Source organism: Mchenga conophoros, linkage group LG6, assembly GCF_057382185.1.
Source record: "Mchenga conophoros isolate Kocher_MC1m ecotype Shallow Benthic linkage group LG6, M_conophoros_male_GT1.1, whole genome shotgun sequence".
NCBI lineage: Eukaryota > Metazoa > Chordata > Actinopteri > Cichliformes > Cichlidae > Mchenga > Mchenga conophoros.
In genome coordinates, this window is record NC_140531.1 from 33,509,965 (window position 1) to 33,533,446 (window position 23,482).

Consider the following 23,482-nt stretch of genomic DNA (forward strand, 5'->3'; position numbering starts at 1 on the left):
AGAGAGCTCTTGAGCTTCATTGTCTCCCCTCTCCTCACGTTGCTTCACAGCGACCTGGTTTCTGCCTCAAGGACAACATCAAGGCCTGGGGCGACTTCTAAAAATAAAAATGACTCACACATTAAAACGTTTCGGTAAGTCTTATATTTGTGATTTATGGAGAAACAGAGTCAAATGGTGGTCAGGGAGGCCATGCTAACCACAGATTAAACTGTGGCCTCCCCGCACAAACCGATGGTGAATCGGCAGGAAAAGATGTTGGGGGGGGGATTATATCTGCAGTCACAGAGGCTTCACACATAGTCTTAGATGTGGAGTTACACAAAGTTTAGTTTTTATTCTTTATTTTCAGGGACAACAAACATTGATCTCATAAGAGCAGATTTAGCTACTAACTAAATTCCATCAACAGTTGTTGGGCAGGAACTCAATGTTAAATAAACTACATGCTAAATACAGATACAAGTAGCTGCTGTTTTTTTCTAGTCTTCCATTTACATTTATCAACAATTAAAAATAATGAACTTCAGCAAGCATTCCAGATTATATAGAAATGTCTGATGCTGTTGATATTTATATGAAATGTGTTATAAAGACTAGCCGTTCATTGTTATTTCAACAAAGAGGGGGATTAAAACACAGCCCTTAATAAACCAGAAAAGAATTAATCCATACTTAATAACATTTGCCATTTCCATAAAAGGAAAAGGTTTCTATGGATTGTTACGTAGTTAATGCAAAGATTTGAAGTTGCTGCTTCATAAGTGTTTAAGCACTAAAGCCTCTTTGGGATTATCTGCTCTTTTTTTTATAAAATCACAGGGCTGCCATTTGACTCTATTCTTAGAGATAACTTTCTTCACGTAATGAGGTGCCACGACTGAGGATGTTATGAAACTTCAAGTTCATGCAAAGAGTTCAGACATGCAGTTTCACTCGCACTGCAGAGCACATAGTATTTGTTTTATGACACCACCAACTGTGGGCAGGGCAGGGTGCCAGGCTTGTGTGTGAAAGAGAGAGAGCATGTGATTTTATCATTGCATGGAATAAAAGACTTCACAAAGCAAATAAGTAAGAGTAAAAGTAATGAGATTGAAACTTAGAATTGTGTAAGATTGGACACACAATAAAACAAGCGTCCATTGACTGGAATATATGTTTGCCGGGGGGGGGGAAGATTAGAGATTCTTATAAAAATTAAAGGCTTTTATAATTCAAGCTCACGTGTCAAGTGAGCCAAACATGTGACCAGACCAGGGAGTTTACCCACCTGCTGCAATATATAGCATATATTCAATTTGGAGCAACTGTGACCACATAATTTTCTCTGAGATTAATAAAGTATTCTGATTCATATGTATGCACTGGGAGATAGGAGAGAATAAAAGTCATTGATTTGTTTATGTTTTCATTGATTTCCATGGTCAGTTTCCCTTTTCCAGATTTCCTTTGACGGGCAGTATGTGTTGGAAAGGAGAAACGTGACCAGAGGAAGGAAAAACTCCTTAAATGAATAAAATGGGAGGGATGGAGAGCCAACCTGAGGGAGTGACAGAAGAAGAAAGAGGGAGGGAAAGAGGAGAATAGAGACAGCAGGACCAAGCTCACTGCCCCAGTGCTCTCCTTTCTTTCCTCCAGAAGCTCAAGGCTGAGATCAACAGATAGGTAAGTTTTCTCCAGCATTTTTATTTTGTTCTCCTCTCCTTCTGTTTATTTTTTATTTCATTTTTTCTTGTTGTGTTTTTCCTCAATAACTAAAAATTTCATCTCTGTAACTAATTGAAGTCATCCTCAGTCAACATTTGTATGAGGGCCCATGATCCATACACAAAGCAGAATTTGTCTGACTCCTAAATCCATAAAGTGTTTCTATCATCCTCTAGACCTTCTCCTCACAGCTTGCTCCTCACCACTAGTTAGCTACTCTGCTAGAAGACAAACATTTTAGAGGTTGTAATTATTGCTCATTAACTACAGCATCTCGCACAGATGGAGACCTGCTGCTCTATTTATGTGTGAGAGCATTTTTATGACAATGTTTATTTGCTTATGTGTCTGTTGGCCTAATACGTGCAACTAAACTTGAGGGTTTGCGGAAAGCCAGAATTTCCGTTGGCTGGATGCAGAAGCTACTTTTAGCTCCGGTTATTACTCCCTGTGCCTTGACTGGTTCAGGCTGTTTCTCAAACCTCCCGCTGTACTTTAAATGACTCTGATTATTTTAAAGGATAAAAACATCTATCAATCTTTCATTTTACTGTGGAATGTCCCATTAGGGTTGAAGAAAAGGTTTCTAATTATATGTTCTGTTAGACTATGGAATGTGACTTCCATGGCTTTGTGTTTTTTTGAAGATTTTTGTGGTAACATACACATTTATTTTGGGAGCTGCAAGCATCTTGTCTGCTTTGCTCTTTTGAGCTGATGTCAGGCTGATGTTTCTATCAGCCTGTGTTTCACTCTTTGTTCTCCCCCCTACCAGGATGCGGTGGCTCAGCTCCTTGTCTACGCTCCTTGTCCTGCTTCTCCTCTGCCCCCCCTCGTTTTATGCACAGGAGGTCCATGTACGCCTTGCAGGCTTAAACCGCCGCAGTACAAACGAAGGACGTGTGGAGGTGCTCTACAATGGCGCATGGGGCACTGTGTGTGATGATGAGGTAGATCTTAACCTGGCCAATGTGATATGCCGGCAGTTGGGCTTCCAGCGCAGCTTGACCTGGGCACACAGTGCCAGGTTTGGCCAAGGACAAGGTAGGTCCAGCCAAAAATGTGAAGCTTTAAAATACAAGTCTCTTGATTGATTTCCCTTTATTTGATGACTTGCCACTCTTTCTTGTGTTAGGTGTGATCTGGTTAGACAATGTGCGCTGCAGGGGCACAGAGGCCTCTATTGCAGAATGTCGTTCCAATGGTTGGGGGGTCAATGACTGTAGCCATGCTGAGGATCTAGGAGTTGTTTGCAGCCCAGAAAGGAGACCTGGTTTCCCTGCTGTGACTGTAGAAGAGAGTCCTTCATCTTCCAACCAGCAAAGACAGAGAAACCAGTCACCAAGACAGTCTCTGTCGCCCCCAGCTCCACCTCCAGGCCCAGCACACATCTCATCTGCCTCTCAAAGAGGCCATGAGATTGCTCTCCATCGCAACCCAGTCTCTTCCCGCCGTAGCAACATCTCCCCGCAAGAAAATGGTCATGAGATCCAGATCTTGCGACGAAATCGAGGTGGTTCAAGAGATAACAACCAAGTCAGCCCAGCTGCTCCACAAGGGCACCAGCTACTTTCACGTCTGGCAAATGGTGAAACTTACAGGCAAAGACAGGAAACGGCACGGAGCAGTCCACAGGCAGGGAGACAACAGGAAGAGGAGAGGGTGAACAGGCAGTCCCAATATCAACCTGAATCCCAGATCCCCTCTGGGAGGAGGAGTGACAGGAATCAGCAGCTCAGTGGGAACCATGTTGAACCAGAAACTCTTTATCCAGACATAGGAGTGGAGAATGGTGCATACTACACACAGGTAAACACACACACACACACAATACACACAGCCTCTAGTGCACACCAAAGAAGCAACCCAGTCTAGTTTTAGCCAGACTTCTGCAGAAATGTCATTTGTGGAACCACAGGCCAGTGGACATGTATAATTAGAGACAAACCTAAAACCAGACCTTCCCCAGAACCAGTTCTTATGAATTACCATGGCCTGAAGTTTAGTTTAACCACCAATAGCTCTTCCTCTGAAGGAAAAACTTTAGATCAGAGGAAACTCTGCTATTTATCCCTGCTGTTTGACTTTATTTTTTCTTCTTTTCAACTTGCCGAGTTTACACTTCTTGACCATTTTGTAATCACGATGACACATATCCCAACACGTTAAACAAACTCTGTCGACCTCTGTTAGTTTCTTTCCTGCTGCCAACAGTATTTAATGTGGATGATTAGAGACAACGCATAGGAATCTCCTCGTGTTATTCTTGTCTTGATTGTGTGCTATCTGCTTATGCTTATTTAAACAGTAGGACAATGTGTCAACCTTTAAATGAATTGTTGATGCGAAGCTAAAAAGACAACAATGATTATTTATTTGGGATAAATCAGTGCCCGTTCTGTTTTTTCCTGTCAACAGGGATCTGAGAGAGTTCACTTAGAGGAGGCTCGTCTGCGGCCAGTGTTGTCCAGCAGCCACGGCGGTCTGGTCACAGAGGGAGTGCTGGAAGTGAAGCATGCTGGGAAGTGGCGTCATGTATGTAATCGTGGATGGGACCTGAGCAGCAGCCGTGTTGTCTGTGGCATGTTAGGATTCCCTGCAGCAGAAGCGTTTGAGCAAAACGCCTACCGGTAAGTATGTTACCGTGGGCCAGGCAGAGTACCAGAGGTGGAAAGAGACATAGAAATGGATGTGTGTGTGTGTGTGTGTGTGTGTGTGTGTGTGTGTGAGAGTGAAAGGGATGGAAAAGTATAATGGACTAACATCCCTCCACAGATTAGGCAGCCCCATGCCTGGATTGCTGTTCCAACCCCCCTGTAGTAGAGGTTAACCACAACCGCTGTCATTAGTATAACCACACTTGGCATGACAGGTCCATAGTGGTATTAGCCAAGCCTGGCTGTCCACCAGGGCTGTCTTCCCCACTGGCTGAGTTGGTCTCAGCACAGACTTTTAAAATAGTCCTAGAAAGTATGTTATTAATGTCAGATCCAGACAACAAGATTACCGTCATCCTCATCTTGTGTGTCTCTCTACTTAAAACCTTCCCTTACATGGTTTCTAATCTCATACAATTAAGAATCATCCAGTGAAAACTGTGTGCAGCAGCATCTGCGAATGCCAGGTGACATGTTTACAAGAACTAAGAGCTCACACTTACTGAATTCATTAGTAATTATGACTTTTTTCAGCCATACACTTACTTAACAGCTTCTGTAACTATGAGAGCAGAGGTTTTAGAGGTTTTGGAGGCTCTCCCAGGTGGTTAATATACTTTGACCCCCTCCTCCTTTTTTATTTGGTTCATTCTAGTCAGGGCAAACATGCAGGCCAATTTAGAATTACCAGTTAACCTAACATGCATATTATTTGAATGTGGGAGGAAAACAGCACACCTGGTGGGGATCCCAGGCTCAGGGAACACATGTCACCTCTCCACAATTGCGCATTTAAATAAACATACAGAGAAACACAACTAAAACATGTGTCGGGTTTTTGGAATAATGATCCAGTACGTATATAATAATGACTAAGAAAAGTGAAAGATCTCACTTTTTTTTCAAACTGCGTGTTTTTATAACTATTTAATTGTTCCCTAAACATAAACCCTTTGCTCTACAAATAATACCAGGCTGAATTGTTGATTTTATACCCATAAATCCAAGTGTCTCGTCTAACTTTGGCTGTAAATACCCACTAAAACACCTACAGCAGCCTTCAAAGCCTTTACACACACTTGCGCATGCTTAAACATTCTGCCCTCCGCGCACACAGACCTTGCATAAACTTTGTCCGAAATCCACGTGCTCACACAAATAAACATGCAAACAGAGTACACACACGCGCGCACATACACTTGCGCACATGCAAACACAACTCTCCATATGTCCCTCTGGCTGCCCACAGAGGTCTTTTTACGTCTTGGCTAACAGGACGACTGTACTGACCGCTGGCCTGTTCTACACCATCTGTCTCTTCTCTCCATTTCACCAATAATTACTCCATGTGTCTTGCTACTCTCTGCTCAGCAGCAGGACACAGGCTTATTCACCTCATCTGCCCCATTCACTGCAGCTCCAGCAGCCTAACACTGGCGCTCTGTCTTCTTTCTGACTTATCTCCAGTGCTTCAGAAGTTTGTCTTCACTTTTACGTAATTAGATACATTTGGTCACATTTGGAACCCAAACGTGACCAAATGTCAAAAAGCATAAACAAGTCTGGTTGTCCAACTTTTGGAATCTAATGTTGAATCTAATCTGGACAACACTGAAAAAAAAACACATCTCAAAGTTGTCTGGAGAAGAATCTTGTGTCTGTGCCAAGAGCCTGAGCAGCAGCTTGTGTAAAGATTGTTTGTTTTTGTCAACCTCCACCCCGCTACGTGGGAGATGAATAGAGCAGACATTTTTGTCCAACAGTAAACAGTTGGAGGTGGCATCAGGTTGAGCATTAGCGTCTGTTTTAACAGATATTTTGTAGATGAATGTTTTTTAAGTGAGGTAGAAGTAGATGTGTTATGTCTCTCCTTAATGGCAGGAGCCTATTTTAGCCATGTTAGCAGAGAAGATCTATGGGGATGGCAGCGCTGCTCGGTACCTTTGGTCCAGACTAAAATATTGTTTTAGTGACTATAAATTGATTCCTGTCACTTTTTATAAAGACCCAAAGGGTTTTGGGGTTTACGTGGCTTTAATTTTAAGTCATTATTTTATGTTTTAGTGATATGTGTTGACCGCCACTGAGTGGATTATCATGAAATTTGCATTGAACAAATACAAATATATTATAAATATAATTCCTTGAGTTTCTGTGCGCACCACCAAGCTTTTCTTATTGCTTATCCAGACATGACAGCAGTCACATCGCCTCTTTCTGGTGCTACACACTACACTGGCAGTTTTCCACGACTAGTCTTTTTTGGGGATTGGTGTCCACTTGAGCAGCTGTAATTATGGTCTGCGCGATCCTCTAATCTAGAATATTCTCTCAGCAGAACCTGCTGCACACCCTTTGCTGTGTCAGCACATCCCCCTCTTACCATGCGGTTGTTTTTTTGGTGTGACTGCCTTTGTCTCTGCCTGTTAAGTTGCTCAGCACATTTTTACAGATGTTTAAAGACTCCCCCACTTTGCTGTGCTTACAAAAGGCAAGTGTTAAATCCATTTTCCAGCTCCCTTCTTTTCTAACATCCACACTCTCTTTGAGGCTGACACTAACTTCTTCAGTTCTTCTAATTTACTTTCACCCCCTGCTCCTTTTTCTCCCATCCTCAGCTTCAGTTTATTAAAAGACCATGTTTAATGCCTTGGAGGCAATTATGCTAAACCCCGCTTTTCATGGAAAGTACATCATTATGACCCCTTTGAGTTTTTTTTTCCATGGAGGTTGACGGGACTCATTAGGGGCTGTTGTGGAGTCAGTGTGGCAACCTGCTGCCTCTTCAGTGAGCCAATTGTTCCAGTAAGGCAGCTTTGCATTCATGCAGTATAATAACATGTTATCTCAGTTTTCCTGAGAGTCAGCTCGTCTCTCCGCTGTGGCTTATGGTATTGTGTGGTCAGAGTTTCATTTAAAAAATAGCATTAAGCTGAGGATCCGGAGGAGAATATTTTCTCCTGAGTAAAAGACTTCAGCAGTACTACAGCAATCAGAATTGGTATGCTGCGTTGAGGCACGTTGCTGTGGTTCACTTATCCGCCACTAAAGCCTTAACTCAGTTCCAACCTGTTTTCAATCCAACAAAGAGCATCACACATTGCATTTTTAGCTCTCAGCTGAGACCTATCGAAGAGAACATGCATTTCCTCTTCCTGTTAAGTGAAGAGATGCCCCTAAAAGTTGCCCGGCTCATGGATACTTTACTCTTACATCACTCGTTCCATGTTTCCCAGCATGCAGTCGTAACTGCAGTTTTACAGAATATTAAAGATCTTTGCTTTTACAGAGGCTGGGAAAGTCTATATGTACGTGCATATTTCCATGTCTGCTGTGTGTGAACCAACATGCTACTGCTCACCACAAAGCAGACACTGCCAAGCAGAGCAGGCAATTATATGGGAAGTACTCTCACCCCCGCCTCCTCCAGACCATGAACCAACACCCCCATGCAGTCTGTCTCTCCCATTTTGATTTACCACGGAGTTGTGACACATTTTATAAGGTGCAAACACAGACAGATAGGCTTACACAAGCACACAGGGAGATAAAGCCAAGGAAATAAAATAGAAGCCTCTATAAAGTCACAAAATACATTTTCATACCGTATATAATAATATTTCCTCACAGTGATGGGCAGCAGGTGGTTTTCTACCTGATCAGAGAAATTACAAGCATGGTCATTTTTTGAAAGCATTCAGCAGCCACTGTTTATAGGCGGGGGGGGGGGGACCTCTTGGTTGTGTGACTAAGTGCATGTAAAATGTTCAGGCTTGTCACAGAAGTGGTCACTACTTCTGTCATTAAAATCTGGGGCAACGAGTTTGTTTTCTAAGATGTGGTTATTTAATTGTTATTGTTTACTAGACCATTTAATTCTAGTTAACCCAACCAAGTAGTTTAGGGGACTAAACTTGACCAAATAGTGCCTGCAAACAAATAAACGGTAAACACAGTGTTAGATCTCAGGTCCCCTGATTAAATGTCTTGTGTCTGAGTCAAACCACAGTCCTATCCTCCATCTCCAGATATAGATTTTATTGGTCTTTATACTTCCTCGCAGGTGCTGCTGCTGTGGGAAATGTGAAAGCACTCATATATTTTATTTCTGTAGACACTTGACAATCAACCTATTCTGCTGTTTCAGTCTGAGGATGTGTTGGTTTTTGCCATTTTTACCTCCCACTATGCTTTCACTGCTTTTATTGTATCCGTTTTCAGCTTCAGTCTGCAGCTATTTGAACAAAAACGACCCCTGATAAAGCTATATACCTGCTCAGTGCAGAAAGGAAACAGACACAATTAGCAGCCAACCAAGTGAATACTGTACATTCTTCAGTTCGACAGAAACAGAGCTCTAAGTCGAAAACAGTTTTCTTAACTGCTGAATGACGCCAAAAATGCTACATCAATTTTTTGTTTCCATTGCAGATAAAACTCATAACAACTTAGGATTTGTGTCTCATTTCTGTTGTTTGTAGGGATTTATTACCAGAGAAGGCCAGCATTAGTGACCAAACTTGCAGACTAAATTACATTTCATAACCACTGGACTGCAGCGGAAATCAGAAAAAAAATATGCAACAGTTTATGCTTATCTGAGCATGGAAAATGTCTTTTATTGTAAAAGAGCTTAAATATACACCATTTTCCCTCCACAGACTGCCTTTTGTTAGACTGTAAATGACTTGTGGTGCAAATGTTCCACACAGTAGTTTTCTGGCTCAGGATTTCTATTAGTTTTCATTATAAGTGCTTCCAGCATCAAAGACATTTCTCTTCTAATATTGGGACTGTGCATGAAAGCACTCAGAAAAGCAGGATACCGAGGTTCTCCCGGAGAGGAAACATCTCCCTTTTCCAGTATGCCAAATATTTAATTGCATCACAAATCTGGTTTTAGTGTAAACTCCTCCTGGTTATACTTGGTTTTGAGTCATTTAATTCAGGCACATTCATGAAGGGCGTCAGTCGCGCTGCACCTGTCTGTGGTCACACTGTCTAATACAAGTGGTCAGCGCTAATGTGTCTGTTTCCAGATTTAAGGGAGCCCATTTTGTGCATAGACAATATTTCCTCTTTGGATTCTAGTTTAAGGTAATACCCATAAAACTAGACAGAGTTTGGAAAGCCTGTTGAAGTTGGCAGACCTCAATAAGGATTCCCGCTGGGATTAATATATAGTGGACTATTCATATGTTTAGTTTCTTTTCCACGTGGACTCCTCAAACCAGACGTCCACACTAGACATATAGGCAAACACTGAAACTGAAATACCCATGAACGTAGGAATAGAAGCTCTAAAAAAGACACAAGAAGGAGGGGATGATTTTAGAGGAAAAATGAAAGAAAGAGGAAACTTTGTTATCCGTTATTCTAAATCTCCTCCTCTCTGTCTTTCTGACATATGTTTAACTAGGGAACAAATGCCCTGTCAAGGATGTTGTGTCTCCTTCATATTTATAGTTTCAGCTGGTTTACTTAACCTTTGATGAACAGAATGGAAGAAGCGGGGATTTCAGGGAAGAAACAAGAAGGTGACTGAAAAGGAGACTGTACAGGAGAAGCACAGGGGTAGACTGTGGGAGTATGTAGGACAGCAGATTGTTTAGTCTACTCGATGTAAAGATGCACATGACTGAACATTCATGACTATAATGTTCTCTGTGTTTTAGGAAACTGTGGGACTCCAAGCTGGCTGATCCTTCCTCCAGGTAAAATCAGCATCTGCTTTTTAAAGGATACAACTCGAGCACAAAATCATAGTTATAATGTGTCGTCTCATTCCATTTCTTCTTTGAATCACTCAGGCTGAGGACACAGATCAGTAAGAAGGGTTACTGGGTGGAGAAGGTGCAGTGTCAGGGTGTGGAAACATCTTTGTCACAGTGTCAGGCCCTGCTGTCCCTGGCCAGGAGCGATGTCCCATGCAGAGGGGGCATGCACGCCGTGGTCCGTTGTGTACCCGGATCCCAGTTCGCGCGTAACGGCAGAGCACCTGCACCGCCTGCAGTGCCGGTTAGTGTCGGGGTGGAATATGACAAATACAGACTGGAAGTGTTCAAATTAAAACCTTAAGCTGTGTCTACAGTGGAACCACTTTTCAGTGACTTGGTGACCAGAGACCACAGAAGGCGAATTACTGTAAAAAACTACGAGTGATCTACTTTTCTCAATGTCACAAGATGCTGCAGACTGATATATGAAATACACCCAGGCCAGATTTACCTAGGCACCCAGCACTTCAAACATTAGCTTCAAAGTAACACGTCCCAAGTGAGTCACTTCCAGTGTGGACGCAGCTTAAGTCTTTTGGGAAAAATGCTCAGTGGTTTTCTTTTTAAGTGGTAAATGAGAAGATTTTTATCACATTACATACAGTATGGTCTCCATGTAGTGGTAACAAGGAAGTTCTATATAAAGGGCCTATAGTATACTCTATGGTATACTCTGTGTGTATGAATCAGCTTTTGGCCTCAGAGGCCCCCCCACTGCCCCGTCTTCCTTGGTGGCAAGAGACACTTTTGTATACAATTACTGGGTTACTATGACTAATATTGTCCTGCTTAATTTTCCCTGCCAGTTGACCTTGTACATATTGTAGGTATTTCTTTATCTGTACAAAATCACAGGGGTCACAGTCACTTTGAGTCACTTTGAGCACATACCTTTACGCAAAAGTCTTCTTATAGGTGTGAAAAGTATTTGCCCTCTTGCTGATTTCTTAGTTGGTTTTTTCTTGTTATTTTTTTATATATTTGTCACACTTAACACTAAACAAATTTTAATATTAGACAAACATGAGTGAATACAAATGCAGTATTTCAACGATGAAGGGGAAAAACTATCCAAACCCAGCTCACCCTATGTGAATAATGTTGTTGCGAGTTCTTTTGTGACCTCCTGAATAAGTCATTGATGCAAAGACTCATTTCTTTGAGGCCGGCCAGTCCTGGGAAGGTTTCTGTTTCACGTTTTCTCCATTTGTGGATAATGACTCTCTCTATGGTTGACTGGAGTCCCAAAGCCTTAGAAATGACTTTGTGACCCTTGCAGACTAAGAGACTAACTGAATATGTTTCTCTGCTGTTTTTAAGTTTCTTTAGCTCCTGGCACGATGCGTTGTCAGACAGGTTATATTTAAGACAATTCATGATTCAACTCGGCTTTAAAAAAATATGGTTAATCACAGTTAGTTTATGATTTAATAAGAGGGAGCAGTCACTTTTTCATAGAAGTCTAGGTAGGTTTAAAGAGCTTTTTTTCCCTTAATAAATGAAAGCATCGTTTTAAAAAAGCATTTTGTTTTTACTCGAGTTAACTTTGTCTAAAATAACGTGTTCATGATTTGAACATTTATTTGACCAGTTTTTTAAAATCTAAGAAACCAGGAAGGGAGCAAAGATTTTGTTCAAAGCACTGTATGCCTTTGAGTCCAAAAAACATATTTTGCTTCTTTTTTTTTAAGTTTTTTTAGTTTGTAGTTTACTCCTGTTTCCTGTTTTTATGCTAACTTTCCCTTTGCTTTTCAGCAAGAAACTGAGTTTAATGAGAAATGAGAAAATGTAGCATCCAAATGTGAACATGCTTTAAGTGTAAAATTTCCAAATTGATTCAGAAACACCTCACTAAAACTTGCACTTTTTTCTTCCAGCCTGTTGTGCGTCTGAAGGCCGGGCCCCGTCTCGGGGAGGGCCGCGTTGAGGTGCTGAAAGAAGGCAAGTGGGGCACCATATGTGACCATCTGTGGGACTTACCTGCAGCCAGCGTGGTCTGCAGAGAGCTGGGTTTTGGGACTGCCAAAGAGGCACTGACCCAGGCTCAGCTGGGACAGGGTAAGATACATAGCCACACACATAGTTTGCATACAGTCAAGCAGTACTTTGATGTCTTTCTGGTGCAGTGAACTTTATTCACCATGACCTGGAAGGTCACTGTGGGAGATGTTTGTGTGTTTGAACAAAACCAAAAGCAGGTTTTATTTGTCTTTATTAGTAAAAAGATAACCTCATTTATGAAATCACAGAGAGGATTAAAAAAAGGCCACGAGCTGCTGATATGATAACCATAAAAGATGTGGTGCAGACTTTGAATCAGTGCATCCTAAGTATGATTAGTTTATTTCAGCGATTCCTTTAGACTAAACACTTTTCTATCTAAATGTCTGTTGCTGCACTCCAAGAATCGTGGACCTGAGCAGACAAATAAACCCAGAGAAAATATTTACTGCCTCACTTCCACTTCTATCAGAGAAGCTGATTGTTGAAGAACTTTACCCATGACCACTTAGACAAGTGTAAACAATGCTATGAAGTTCCACTGATGAAAAAAACTGCATGTGTTGTTGTCAAAATAAACATATATGTATGTGAAAAGTTAGCGCAGCTTTGAAACTGGGATGTCAGGCAATCAGTGCCTGACCAAACACTCAGTTGTAATTATAATAGTAATGCTTTTGTTGTGGGCGTAAAAATATAGCCACCAAAGTGTCTGGCAGTAATGCTTTTTTCAGCCAGGGAACAAAATAGGCCCTTTCTCACACTTTGTTATTGACACTTTTTCTTGCCATACCTCTGCAGTAACTCTGTAATCACATTTATTTCCTCCCATTATCTTTCTGCCCAAATAAGCACATAGCATGTCCTATAATGGTGGGAGCATTTCCTTCTCTCTACTTTACTTAATTAAGTAATTCATGGAAAGCATGTGAGTGTTACTTTAAAGGCTCTATTAAACTAGGTGCTATGGTTACATTTCAGCATGGGGCATTGTGCCTTTTAGCGTCTTATGCTAGTTTATGAGTTGTGTAAACATATAAGGCATGAGTCCATGTGAGGTCCCATGGTTCTGCAGTCAGAAGAGAACAGCAACTCAAAACTAGGTTTGATGACATCATTAGCTATTTAAGACTAAATTATAGGGCTTTAATGGGCTTTACCCTGGGCCCCATACACCTACGCAAACATAGATGTGTTCAAAGATTTTGCTCCATTTTGCTATTTTGACATCTATTTTTGAGTTATAAAGAGCAGCCCTGGTGTGCGACGTGCATGACGGAGTGTACAGTAATTTGGCTTTCAGAGCCACATCACAGGTCCCATTCATGTCTGGGCTTTTAATCCTTCTCTTTGCTCATCTGCTGCACTTGAGCCATCAGGTTTCAGGGATTTTTATGTCTGTATCGCTCTTTTAATTTGCAATCAGTCAACTGCTACTCCGTTATGCTGTAGGTACTGGTCTCATCCACATGAACAGCGTCCAGTGCACAGGCAGGGAGAAGTCAATTACCGAGTGCCACTCCAGACCAGTGCCTCTTTACACCTGCAAACACAGCCAGGATGTGGCAGTCCGCTGCAACGTCCCAAAAACTGGAATGGACGCCACGGTGAGAAACCCACACAAACAAAGTACACACATATCAACATTTAAGCATACAACAGGAAACATTTTCTTGCTCCTTTCACTTTTAGGTGCGTCTGGCAGGAGGCAGAGAACCATCACAGGGCCGTGTGGAGGTGCTGATGGAAATCGGAGGAGTGAAACGCTGGGGCTCTGTCTGCAGTGAAAACTGGGGCCTGAATGAGGCCATGGTGGTCTGTCGTCAGCTTGGCTTGGGCTTTGCCTCAAGTGCTCATCAGGTGGAAAAAAACAGAATTCCCTTTGTTGATGTTTTCCTCTGATTCCGTCCTTTTTGTCTCTAAGCTTTTGTTATGTGTGCTCCCATTTCCCCGCTTTCTCTCCATCCTACTGTTTGTGTGCCTGTGCTGTGTTATTACTGAGGCCTGAGGTAATTACAGGCTTCTCAGACGTCCACTTCCAGCGCACTGAAAATAAAAGAGGGAAAGTAAGCCGAAGAGAGATTGGGAGAAAGTCACAGAGCAAACAAACTGAAAATAGACTTTGCATGGAAAAGGCCACCGAGAACATTTAACAGGCAGTTTCAACATTGTGAAAAAGAGTGGAAAATGTGATAATATGTACTGATAGATCCTATAAAAAATGGTGCTTCTCTGTTTGCAGCAGAAGCTCCTATTTGCCTTCCGCTGTGCCATTTTTCACAATTCTTGTTATAATATTTCAAAGCACAAATGACTTCTGGGGATTTTTCTTTGAATATTTTTTCTTCTGTGCAGGAGACTTGGTACTGGCCTGGATCCGCAGATGCTGGCGAGGTGTTGCTCAGTGGGACACATTGCATTGGCACTGAGATGTCTATTCAGCAGTGCCGCAGAAATGCACACGTCTACTGTCCAAGAGGGGGAGATGGCAGGGCAGCAGGAGTCACATGTGTAGAAAGTAAGTCTAGAACTGGCAAACACGTGGACACAACTGCACTTTTAGTGATGTTTCCAGTGCAGTACAGTGCCAAATTGGAAGGGAAACTTAACAATAAAACTCTTTGATTCATGCAGCTGCTCCTGACCTTGTACTGGATGCACAGCTCGTCCAAGAGACTGCTTACATCGAGGATCGGCCTCTTCACCTTCTGACTTGTGCTAACGAGGAAAACTGCCTGTCCTCCTCTGCCGCCAGAATGAACTGGCCCTACGGACACCGCCGCCTGCTACGCTTCTCCTCCCGCATTATGAACATGGGTCGTGCCGACTTCCGACCACGAGCCCCAAGAGAAAGTTGGGTATGGCACCAGTGCCACAGGTAAGAAGTAAAGCAGGCATTTAGAAGCCAATGTGCCATTTAACTGAGCTTCAAGGTTTTAATTTAAAACTGTAGCTGCTTATTTTATGCCTCCAAGCAGATAGGGAGTAACTATGTGCTGCAGTCTTTGGCTGGAAAAGAAAAGTACCATAACCTCCTCTATGGTGCAGCACAGGGTATTATGAGGTGATGCAAAACAAAAGCATTTTATAGTAAACACAGCTAGCAGAGGTCAAAAAATTAAATGTCAGCAGGGAAAGATAAATGGGACATTAAGATTTAGTAAGTGAAACTGGATCACTGGGTTTTGCACTATAAATAGCGAAACATGTATAAAAGTCTGTTATTTAGCACAATGAACATAATGTTTTATCCTCCAAAATACTGTTTACAATAAACATCCTTCTCACTGGTCACCCAATTGTTAGAGTCAGAGCCATGACTGCACTCAGAGCAGCCTGGCTTCTTATCTTGGCGGTTGTGGTTGTGTGTCCCAAAACGAGAGGCACAGCTCGTTGTGTCTCCCAGCCACAACCCAATCACTACCTCCCCAACCAGAGAACACATGGTTTGACTTTGAGTTTTGATAGGATTTGCTCTGGGAATGGTTCTGTAATGAGAGGACACCAAACTGATATTTGTCTGTTCTCTTTTGCTTTTTTACAACTTTTTCCTGTGTTCGTCTGACACCTTAAGAACAACATAACAGGATTTATAGCTGCTGAATTTCAAGTTGACGCTAGGATTCTTGTCCATAGATTGTGTAGTTGGAAAATAAAACAGCAGCAAGTCTTTCTTAGTTTTGTTCTCTCTCTTTTTTATGTATTTCATTGTTTATTTGCCTTCTTTCAGACACTACCACAGCATTGAGGTGTTTACCCACTATGATCTGCTCACACTCAATGGGACAAAGGTAGCTGAAGGTCACAAAGCCAGCTTCTGTCTGGAGGACACCTACTGTCCTGATGGTAAGATATTAATAGAGATTACTAATACATTCATTTGTTCTTTGTGTGGAAATGTGAAAACAAAAAAGAGCAGAATCGTGACAGACAAGAAAGAATCAAGAATACATAAAAATGCAAAGCTGAAATCCTATAATGAGTGCTCAAAGTCAGGCTGTAAGATCAGAAGCCAAGCCTAAATAGATCTTGGTTTCAGAGAGGCCAGACAGCTTTATGCAGATCCTTTCTATTCATTTAGAGGAAACGCCAGAAAAGACTTGTTTTATAAATCATGTTATTTTAACTTCAGACCTCAAATCCACAGCGACTGACAGCAAAGAAAATTTACGTTTAAAGTCTCTCCAACTATTTTTTTGTCCCTCTAGGTCTCCATAAGCGATATTCCTGTTATAACATGGGACAACAGGGAATCTCAGTTGGCTGCTGGGACACCTACCGGCATGACATTGACTGTCAGTGGGTGGACATCACAGACATACGACCTGGTGAATACATCTTTCAGGTCAGTTTGTTTTAAGACACAAAAATATATTAAATATATTATCGCTTTACTAATTTGTTTACTTCGTGCTGAGCTCATGGTGAAACTGTTAGTCCAGTGAAAGTGCAGAACAAAAAGTAATCCACACTTAATCTTCATGCTGAAATAGCATCAGTGATCTCAGTAGCTTACACAACTTCTCAGATCAGGCATGAAAGCAAAGTAGAGAGCAGAGCAAACACAGACGTTTGTGTTTCAACATCTGAAGGCACACATGAGATAAAAGCACAGATAAAACACTATAATTTTAGCTAAGTGGCTCTTGGCTGTGTTTCCAGCCATTCAGGTGTACAGTATATATGTAGTTTCAAGGGTGTGTGTGTATTTAGAGAAAGTGAATTTAGTCTGGATTTATATAGAAAGTAGACCTGCTATTAGTCCACCCTCTTAGAAGGTACGGACTTATTGGCAGTAGAAAAGCTCTGTCAGCACTTTGCATTTGTACAAGTTTTAGTGCTCTATCACGTCTGTTTCTAGACATGCCGTGTGCCGCTGTGTGGCGACCTTCTCATCTGTCCTCTTGTTCTCTCTGTCATTTGTTCTATTTTTTTCTGGACATTTTAGTGGCAGAAAAGCAACGATGTTTACAGTTTCTAATCATTTTCGGAGTGTTTACATGAAATCAAGATGCCAGAGTTAGACTTGCATGTGCCTACGTGGACTTTATGTAAACTACACGCAGGAGTGGTCCGTCTGTGTCCACATGAGCCTGCGCACATGTGACGAGCCACTTCTTGAGAGATAAACCCACATAAAGCACAGATGCAGTGCTGCCACGATGCAGCACTTTGTGGTCGAGATTGTGGCGTAACAGTAGTTGAGCTGCTCATAAATTTGTGTAAGAAGTGAGAGATTAAGGAAGGGCGTAGAGCCTTGCTTTTTCTTGTGCAGCCTTCACCGTGATTCACAGCGTGGCAGCCATTTTTAAGACCATACATTAAGCTGATGAGTCACGTCCACCTCAGCCTGATTACTCCTTATTGGGTTGTTATTTAAAAATCAGCGACACAACCTCATAGTCTTTTACATGACTGTGACAGCCTTTCATTGTTCTGTAAAACAGGCTAAGAGTCCTTTGTTTCACATTATTACAAGAGCATTTAATGGGATATCAGCTGCCACTAAGTTAACGTGGTGTTTTACAAAATATGTGCTGACATCATTGGCTGGTCCCAATGTGCTTTTAGGACCAGTTGTAATATATATATATATATATACATGTAATACTGCACATTATAAATTCATAATTATGAAAATTCTGCATCTTAAATCTTTGTCTGTGAATATAATTGTAACCACAACATTTATACAGTATGTAAAAAATGAAAGTGGGTTACTTTATTGAATATGTGGTCACGTTATCTGTTTGATGTGTGCACCAGGAAAATTCATTTGTGTGCTTTCCTTATATATGGCAGACAGACAGGGTGGAAAACAACAAACCATGGCAACCAACCATGGTTACGGTCTAATGGTAGGCTGCGACTTGAATCCAAACCCAACACTATCATCTGCCTTTCTGGGTCTTTTGTCCTCTACAGAGATAGCAGTGGAAAGTGATGCCATGCATCGCTTGAACCCAAAATATATAAGATCACTGGTCATATAGAAAAGGTGAAAACAATAATCCTGTGGCTTCTCAGTCGGGCCCCATGAAAACCTGTTGTTTCAAAATTATCTGAGGAGAACTGCTACTTTCACACTCACTCCCTTACTTTATTAAAAGACACCCTTTGCAGCATTTCAAGTCTAGACAGAATGTTGCTTTTACTATCAATCCCATGCAAACACCCACCCGTATTTCCAGTATAAACTGAACTAACAGCTGCCCAACTCTAGCTACATGATTAATATACATGCATTAAATAATAACAATACAAAGAAGAAGAAAAAGATGGCCTGAGTAAATTGTGCACATGAAGTATACAGTCTTACCAATACATAAAGTAGTTGTTTAAAATGTTAACATAGCAGAGCATTATCAGAAATGTGTAAGACAGCTCGATGCATGAAATTCTTTGATTTAAATTTAATTGGTGCTACTTAAATAAGTTTAGTCAATGTTGCTGCAATAATAAATATTAAATGAAAACGTGGTAAAACATCCTCGTTATCATATGTGTAACTAAACCCCTCCTAACTGTGTGTTTAATGCAGATTTCGAGCTTTGATGGTGGATATATAATGTTCCGTGTATCGCAGTGATAACCTGGGATACTCTAAATGCTTGCAGTGGTTCAAAAACTGTCCAGACACTATGTACAATGCAGCCACAAATTGCAGTACAATCTTTGAAAAAGACATAGGGAAGGTTGTAGTTATGTACAAGCCATCACAGTATACAGAAGTGGGTTATTTGTTGTTGTTGTTTGTGGTGGTGGTGGTGGTGGTAATCAAATCTAGAGCATCTAAAGCAAGAACAGGGGTTGCTGGTGAATTATAGCGATGCCGTTTTCTCCATCTAGCAAAAGGATTACATTGTGCTTTTTATCTTTTTTTAATAATTCTTCTGTTTCAAAATGAAACTCTATTTATTATGAAGATGACTGACCTTCAGTCTAATCATCTGTCCTGTTTCTTACTCAGGTGGATGTCAACCCGTCTTTAGACATGGCTGAGTCTGATTTCCAGAACAATGTGATGCGCTGCCGCTGCAAGTACGATGGAGCTCGGGTTTACATGTTCGGATGCCATGCAGGTAACATGTCTTTTACTAAATTCTCTCTGTTTCAATACATTCCTGACTGATTCTGTGTAAGACTCTTATCTTCTTTGTTGTGTTTTTATCAGGCGACGCTTACAGCGCTGAGGCGGAGGACTTGTTCGACCACCAGCGTCAGATCTCCAACAACTTCCTGTGAATTATGGGAGACCCAAATTTGTTAACAGAACAACTGTAGAACTCCTCATCACACCTCAACATATATGGGGAGGGAGGGTGAATGATAATTACTTGCCAGTAAACAAAGAGGTGGGGATCAGAGAGAGGAGGGTCTGTACACAGGAATGATTTGGGAGGGATGGAGTGACTTTATTAAAAATGAAAAACAGTATCCTGTGACTGATTATGATCAGCAATGAGTTTTGTTGTTAGAAAGTCAAAGAGATTAAAGGAAAAAAATGTTTAAACAAGAAAAAAAAACACATTAAAGTCAGATATCATAAGCATCATGACACCATAATAGACATACAATAGTTTACAATTTTCAGAACTTGATGTTTTAACACTTACCTTGACTAAAAAGTAACATGAAGGCATATGAGAACAACTTTGCAGTACATCACCAGACTGTAGTCCATAAATCTCTGTACCTGCTTACTGTGCTTTCCATCATCACACTGCAAAATGTAGCATTTATTGTTACAGCTGTGTGGTTTTTGGTTTTAAATGAGATTTATTTTTCATGGTGCTATTTTGCCTGTTTTGAATAAATATTGTAATGTATTGCAAATGTATTGTCATGTACAGTTTTATATTACCTCTCTGGAATAATGTTCTTAAGGTCTCTAATTTATGCAGAATTTTAATGTACTTTTGAGTTGAAAGCTGTTTGTATTGTTAATTTTATTATGATAACTATCTCCACTTTGTTTGTTCTTTACCTGTTTAACATTGGGAACAACAGACGAGATCTGGTTGTACCACAGTATTACGTCAGTACTTGGTAATGGTAGTGAAAGAATAAATGTCAGATTGAAAACTGTCATTTGAGGCATTATTATTTGACCGCAGACATTTATAATGCAGAAAGCAGAGAATAATTAGGCCGTGTTTAAGGATATAATAATAATTAAGCAGAGTTGATGTTACAGTTTCTGTAGAAGGTTTGGAGAATTGCCTAATAGGCTAAAAGAGATTCTTGAAGTTCATGCAGTGCCTTATGCGAGTCTAACCAAGTTGCTTCAGCTTCTTCAGCAGATTTTAAAAAGATCTAAGATGATTAAAGTTGCTGGGTTTCCCATCCTTTTCCTGGGAGCGTGAGCTAAGCGGCGTTTTATTGTTGTTTCCACCATATTTCCACTGAGGAATACATAGAAACACTGGAAATTCTCACAGTTACCCTCTGTCACATTACATAGGCTATGCTTTAAATAAATGACTCACTTTGGCCTTTTTTCTTTCCATTTTATGAGCTGGTGCCATATAAAACTATATAAATAAAGTGGTAAATTAAAATCAAATACAAAGTCGGTAAAGGTGACATAAACATGATGCAAATCTGCATTGCAGATTGTGACTGCATCTGGGGTGGTAGTGCATCAGCAGGCTGTAGACACTCCTTCCATTTATTCATTTTCTTCAACTTATCCGATTCAGGGTCACGGGGGGCTGGAGCATATCCCAGCCGTCATAGGGGGCCAAGTAGGGCAAACCCAATGTGTTGCAGGGATCACAGAGAGACAGACAACCATTTGCACTTATGTCTAATTTAGAATTTGTTATTATGAAATAAGGTTATTAGAAAATAACATAATGTCTTTAAACTGTGGGAGGAAGCCAGGAGACCAAGAGAGAACCTACACAGGCACAGGGAGAACATACAAACTCCACACATAAGGACCCCAGCCAGCCAGTAGATTCAAACCTAGAGCCTTAACACAGCGGTCCCCAACCTTTTTTGCGCCACGGACCAGTTTGTGTCCGACAACATTTTCACAGACTGGGCTTTAAGGTGTTGCGGATAAATACAACAAAATACAACCGGTATCAAAAAAAGAAGATTTATTCATAACACACGGAAAGAGACCCAGGAAACCAAGTTAATGAAAAAAATAACGCTAAAGATAAGATAATAAGATAACCTTTATTAGTCCCACACGTGGGAAATTTGTTTCCCCACGTGTAAAAACCGATAAAAAAAAACCCTGTTAAAACCGATAAAAACCCTGAAAACCATTTATTTCACACCCAAGCTCAACTCTCGCGGCCCGGTACCAAACAACTCACGACCCAGTACCGGTCCATGGCCCGGGGGTTGAGGACCGCTTCCTTAACACACTGAAGCAATAGTGCTAACACGACTGTGCTGCCAGCATTTGTCATTTTCAATCAATTCAGTGAGTCAGCACAGTGGAGTGGGGGGATTGGTAAAGGTCTGATAAAGGTCTGAATCCAGGTAAATTAGATCTGTAAGTTTTAGAAAATTTGAAAACAAAAAATAACTCCCTGAACAAGTCATTTCAGTGTCTGTGGCTCCAATGTCTGGACCTGTTATTAAGACCTTCACGTGTTTATTATCATACAACCCATTTGTTCCATGAAACCAAGACACTACTTTGACTTTTTCAATGTATGTGGTTCTTGACATCAAAGCAAATTACCATTCTGTTATCATTGTATTATTTTATTTAATGCCTGCTTATTTCTACTGCCTTCATATGGCTATAGCTCATGAGGTAGAGCAGGTCATCTACTAATCAAAAGGTTGGTAGTTTGAGCCCTGTCTGCTCCAGTCTGTAACCAACTATCCCTGGGTAAGATATTAACTGCAAGTTGCTCTCTGATGCATCCAGATCAGTGTAGTTGTTCAATAGAAACAATAATAGCACTTTCTATTACAGCTCGGTAATAAAGCAGTAATAGTAGGATAACAAGGGGGAAACAAGAGGGTAATAATGTGGTAATTATCACCACAGAAATTACCCGAGATATTTCCAGGTAATAATCACACTTCCTTAAGTTAGCTTTAATAGGTTATTCACATGTTATTATAGAGAAATAGGCATTTTTGCTTTTTGCAATGCTATTTCCTCCTTATTACACATAAGACACCTCAGGTAAAAAGCCCCTAAGCTGCCTGTTGTTTCAAAATGGCACCTTAAAAACATTACTGAAATAAATCAAAAACAATGATTTTTCAGGTGTTAATGAAAACGTGTCATTGCTAAGCCAAATTTTAACAAAGGGAAGCGAGTGATGTAAGGTATGTTTGCTGACAGTGTTTGGTGCTAGGAAAGCCTTCACCACCAGGGTCCTTTGCTGTGGTGGGAGATTAGATTACTTCTTAATTTGGACCATGTCTCACACTTCACTTGCTCCATGACATAACATGTAGCATTTCTGTGTAGAGTTGGCACTTGAAACCACTTCTTTCTCAGTTGTGGCTTGTGTTTGTGTAGTTAATCTAATGATTGTGTGTGAGGTATCCAGTTGGCTGCTCTGTGGTACATCACCCCCTCGTGAAGCCACAGTAAAACATGAGATTATGGGCAGGGTTCAGATCTCACACGATGATGGTAAAGAGCAGCTACAGACTCTATATGTAGTCCAGCTGCAAGAACAACAGCACACACGGAGGTCTGTTATGAAAATGTGTCCACATTTGCACTTGGCATCAAGAAGAGCCATCTGTGCACTACGATCAAGAAACACCTGTCTATAACCAACAATGAGTGCATAAAGTCTAACAATTAATAGATGACATATCAACATAAAATAATATTTGCTATTCTTTCTTTTTTTTACATTTCACATCAGTTATAGTGCCAAAAACTGCAGTCCCATTGATGGCCACTTGAGGCTGGTTGCAGAAGCTAATCGATCCCTGTAGACTGCCCTGTTAGATTTACCAAGTTAAGTCATAAAAACAACTTTTTCAAAGCCTAAATCAAAAAATTGTTTCAATCATTGTACCTTATTGCTCCTCGAATTTTCTAAAACTTTTTCTGGTTTTCATTCATTTTCACTATATTTTTTTAAATTCGAGAAATGTATGCTTTGATTGACCTCGCCGCTCACTGTAGCCGATCTCTGTATAGACTTTACATCTTTAATGTGTTTGTGTTGTCGGTTCCTCTTGGAGCATTTTTACTACAATTATATGACATATGATACAGTCTGCTGTGAAGTAGCACCCATCTATGTTCATCTTTTATATGCAGTCTATGGTTGTCTCACTACCAGCAGCTCAAAAATCACCAACCACTACAAAAGAACAAGTTCCTGCAGAAGA

General features: G+C 40.9%; 1 protein-coding gene across 1 annotated transcript; it reads left to right on the forward strand.

Moving 5' to 3' along the window:
• The first annotated feature begins 1,594 nt into the window (after nucleotides 1–1,594).
• Nucleotides 1,595–20,236, forward strand: LOC146573046 (lysyl oxidase homolog 4-like). The gene is made up of 15 exons (XM_085277565.1): nucleotides 1,595–1,668; nucleotides 2,486–2,754; nucleotides 2,846–3,519; nucleotides 4,129–4,340; nucleotides 10,043–10,081; nucleotides 10,178–10,385; nucleotides 12,022–12,202; nucleotides 13,598–13,752; nucleotides 13,838–14,005; nucleotides 14,501–14,663; nucleotides 14,780–15,023; nucleotides 15,876–15,991; nucleotides 16,354–16,490; nucleotides 19,116–19,227; nucleotides 19,320–20,236. Exons 2-15 carry the CDS (start codon nucleotides 2,487–2,489, stop codon nucleotides 19,388–19,390), a joined length of 2,748 nt encoding a protein of 915 aa, XP_085133691.1. The 5' UTR covers nucleotides 1,595–1,668; nucleotide 2,486; the 3' UTR covers nucleotides 19,391–20,236.
• Nucleotides 20,237–23,482: the final 3,246 nt, after the last annotated feature.

What these genes read in the sequence shown, in the direction of transcription:
- LOC146573046 (XM_085277565.1), top strand. Translation starts at nt 2,487, where the DNA reads ATGCGGTGGCTCAGCTCCTTGTCTACGCTCCTTGTCCTGCTTCTCCTC. An exon ending in CTGGTGAATACATCTTTCAG is followed by an intron (nt 16,491 to 19,115) that starts GTCAGTTTGTTT and finishes TTTCTTACTCAG; the next exon opens with GTGGATGTCAACCCGTCTTT. An exon ending in CATGTTCGGATGCCATGCAG is followed by an intron (nt 19,228 to 19,319) that starts GTAACATGTCTT and finishes TGTTTTTATCAG; the next exon opens with GCGACGCTTACAGCGCTGAG.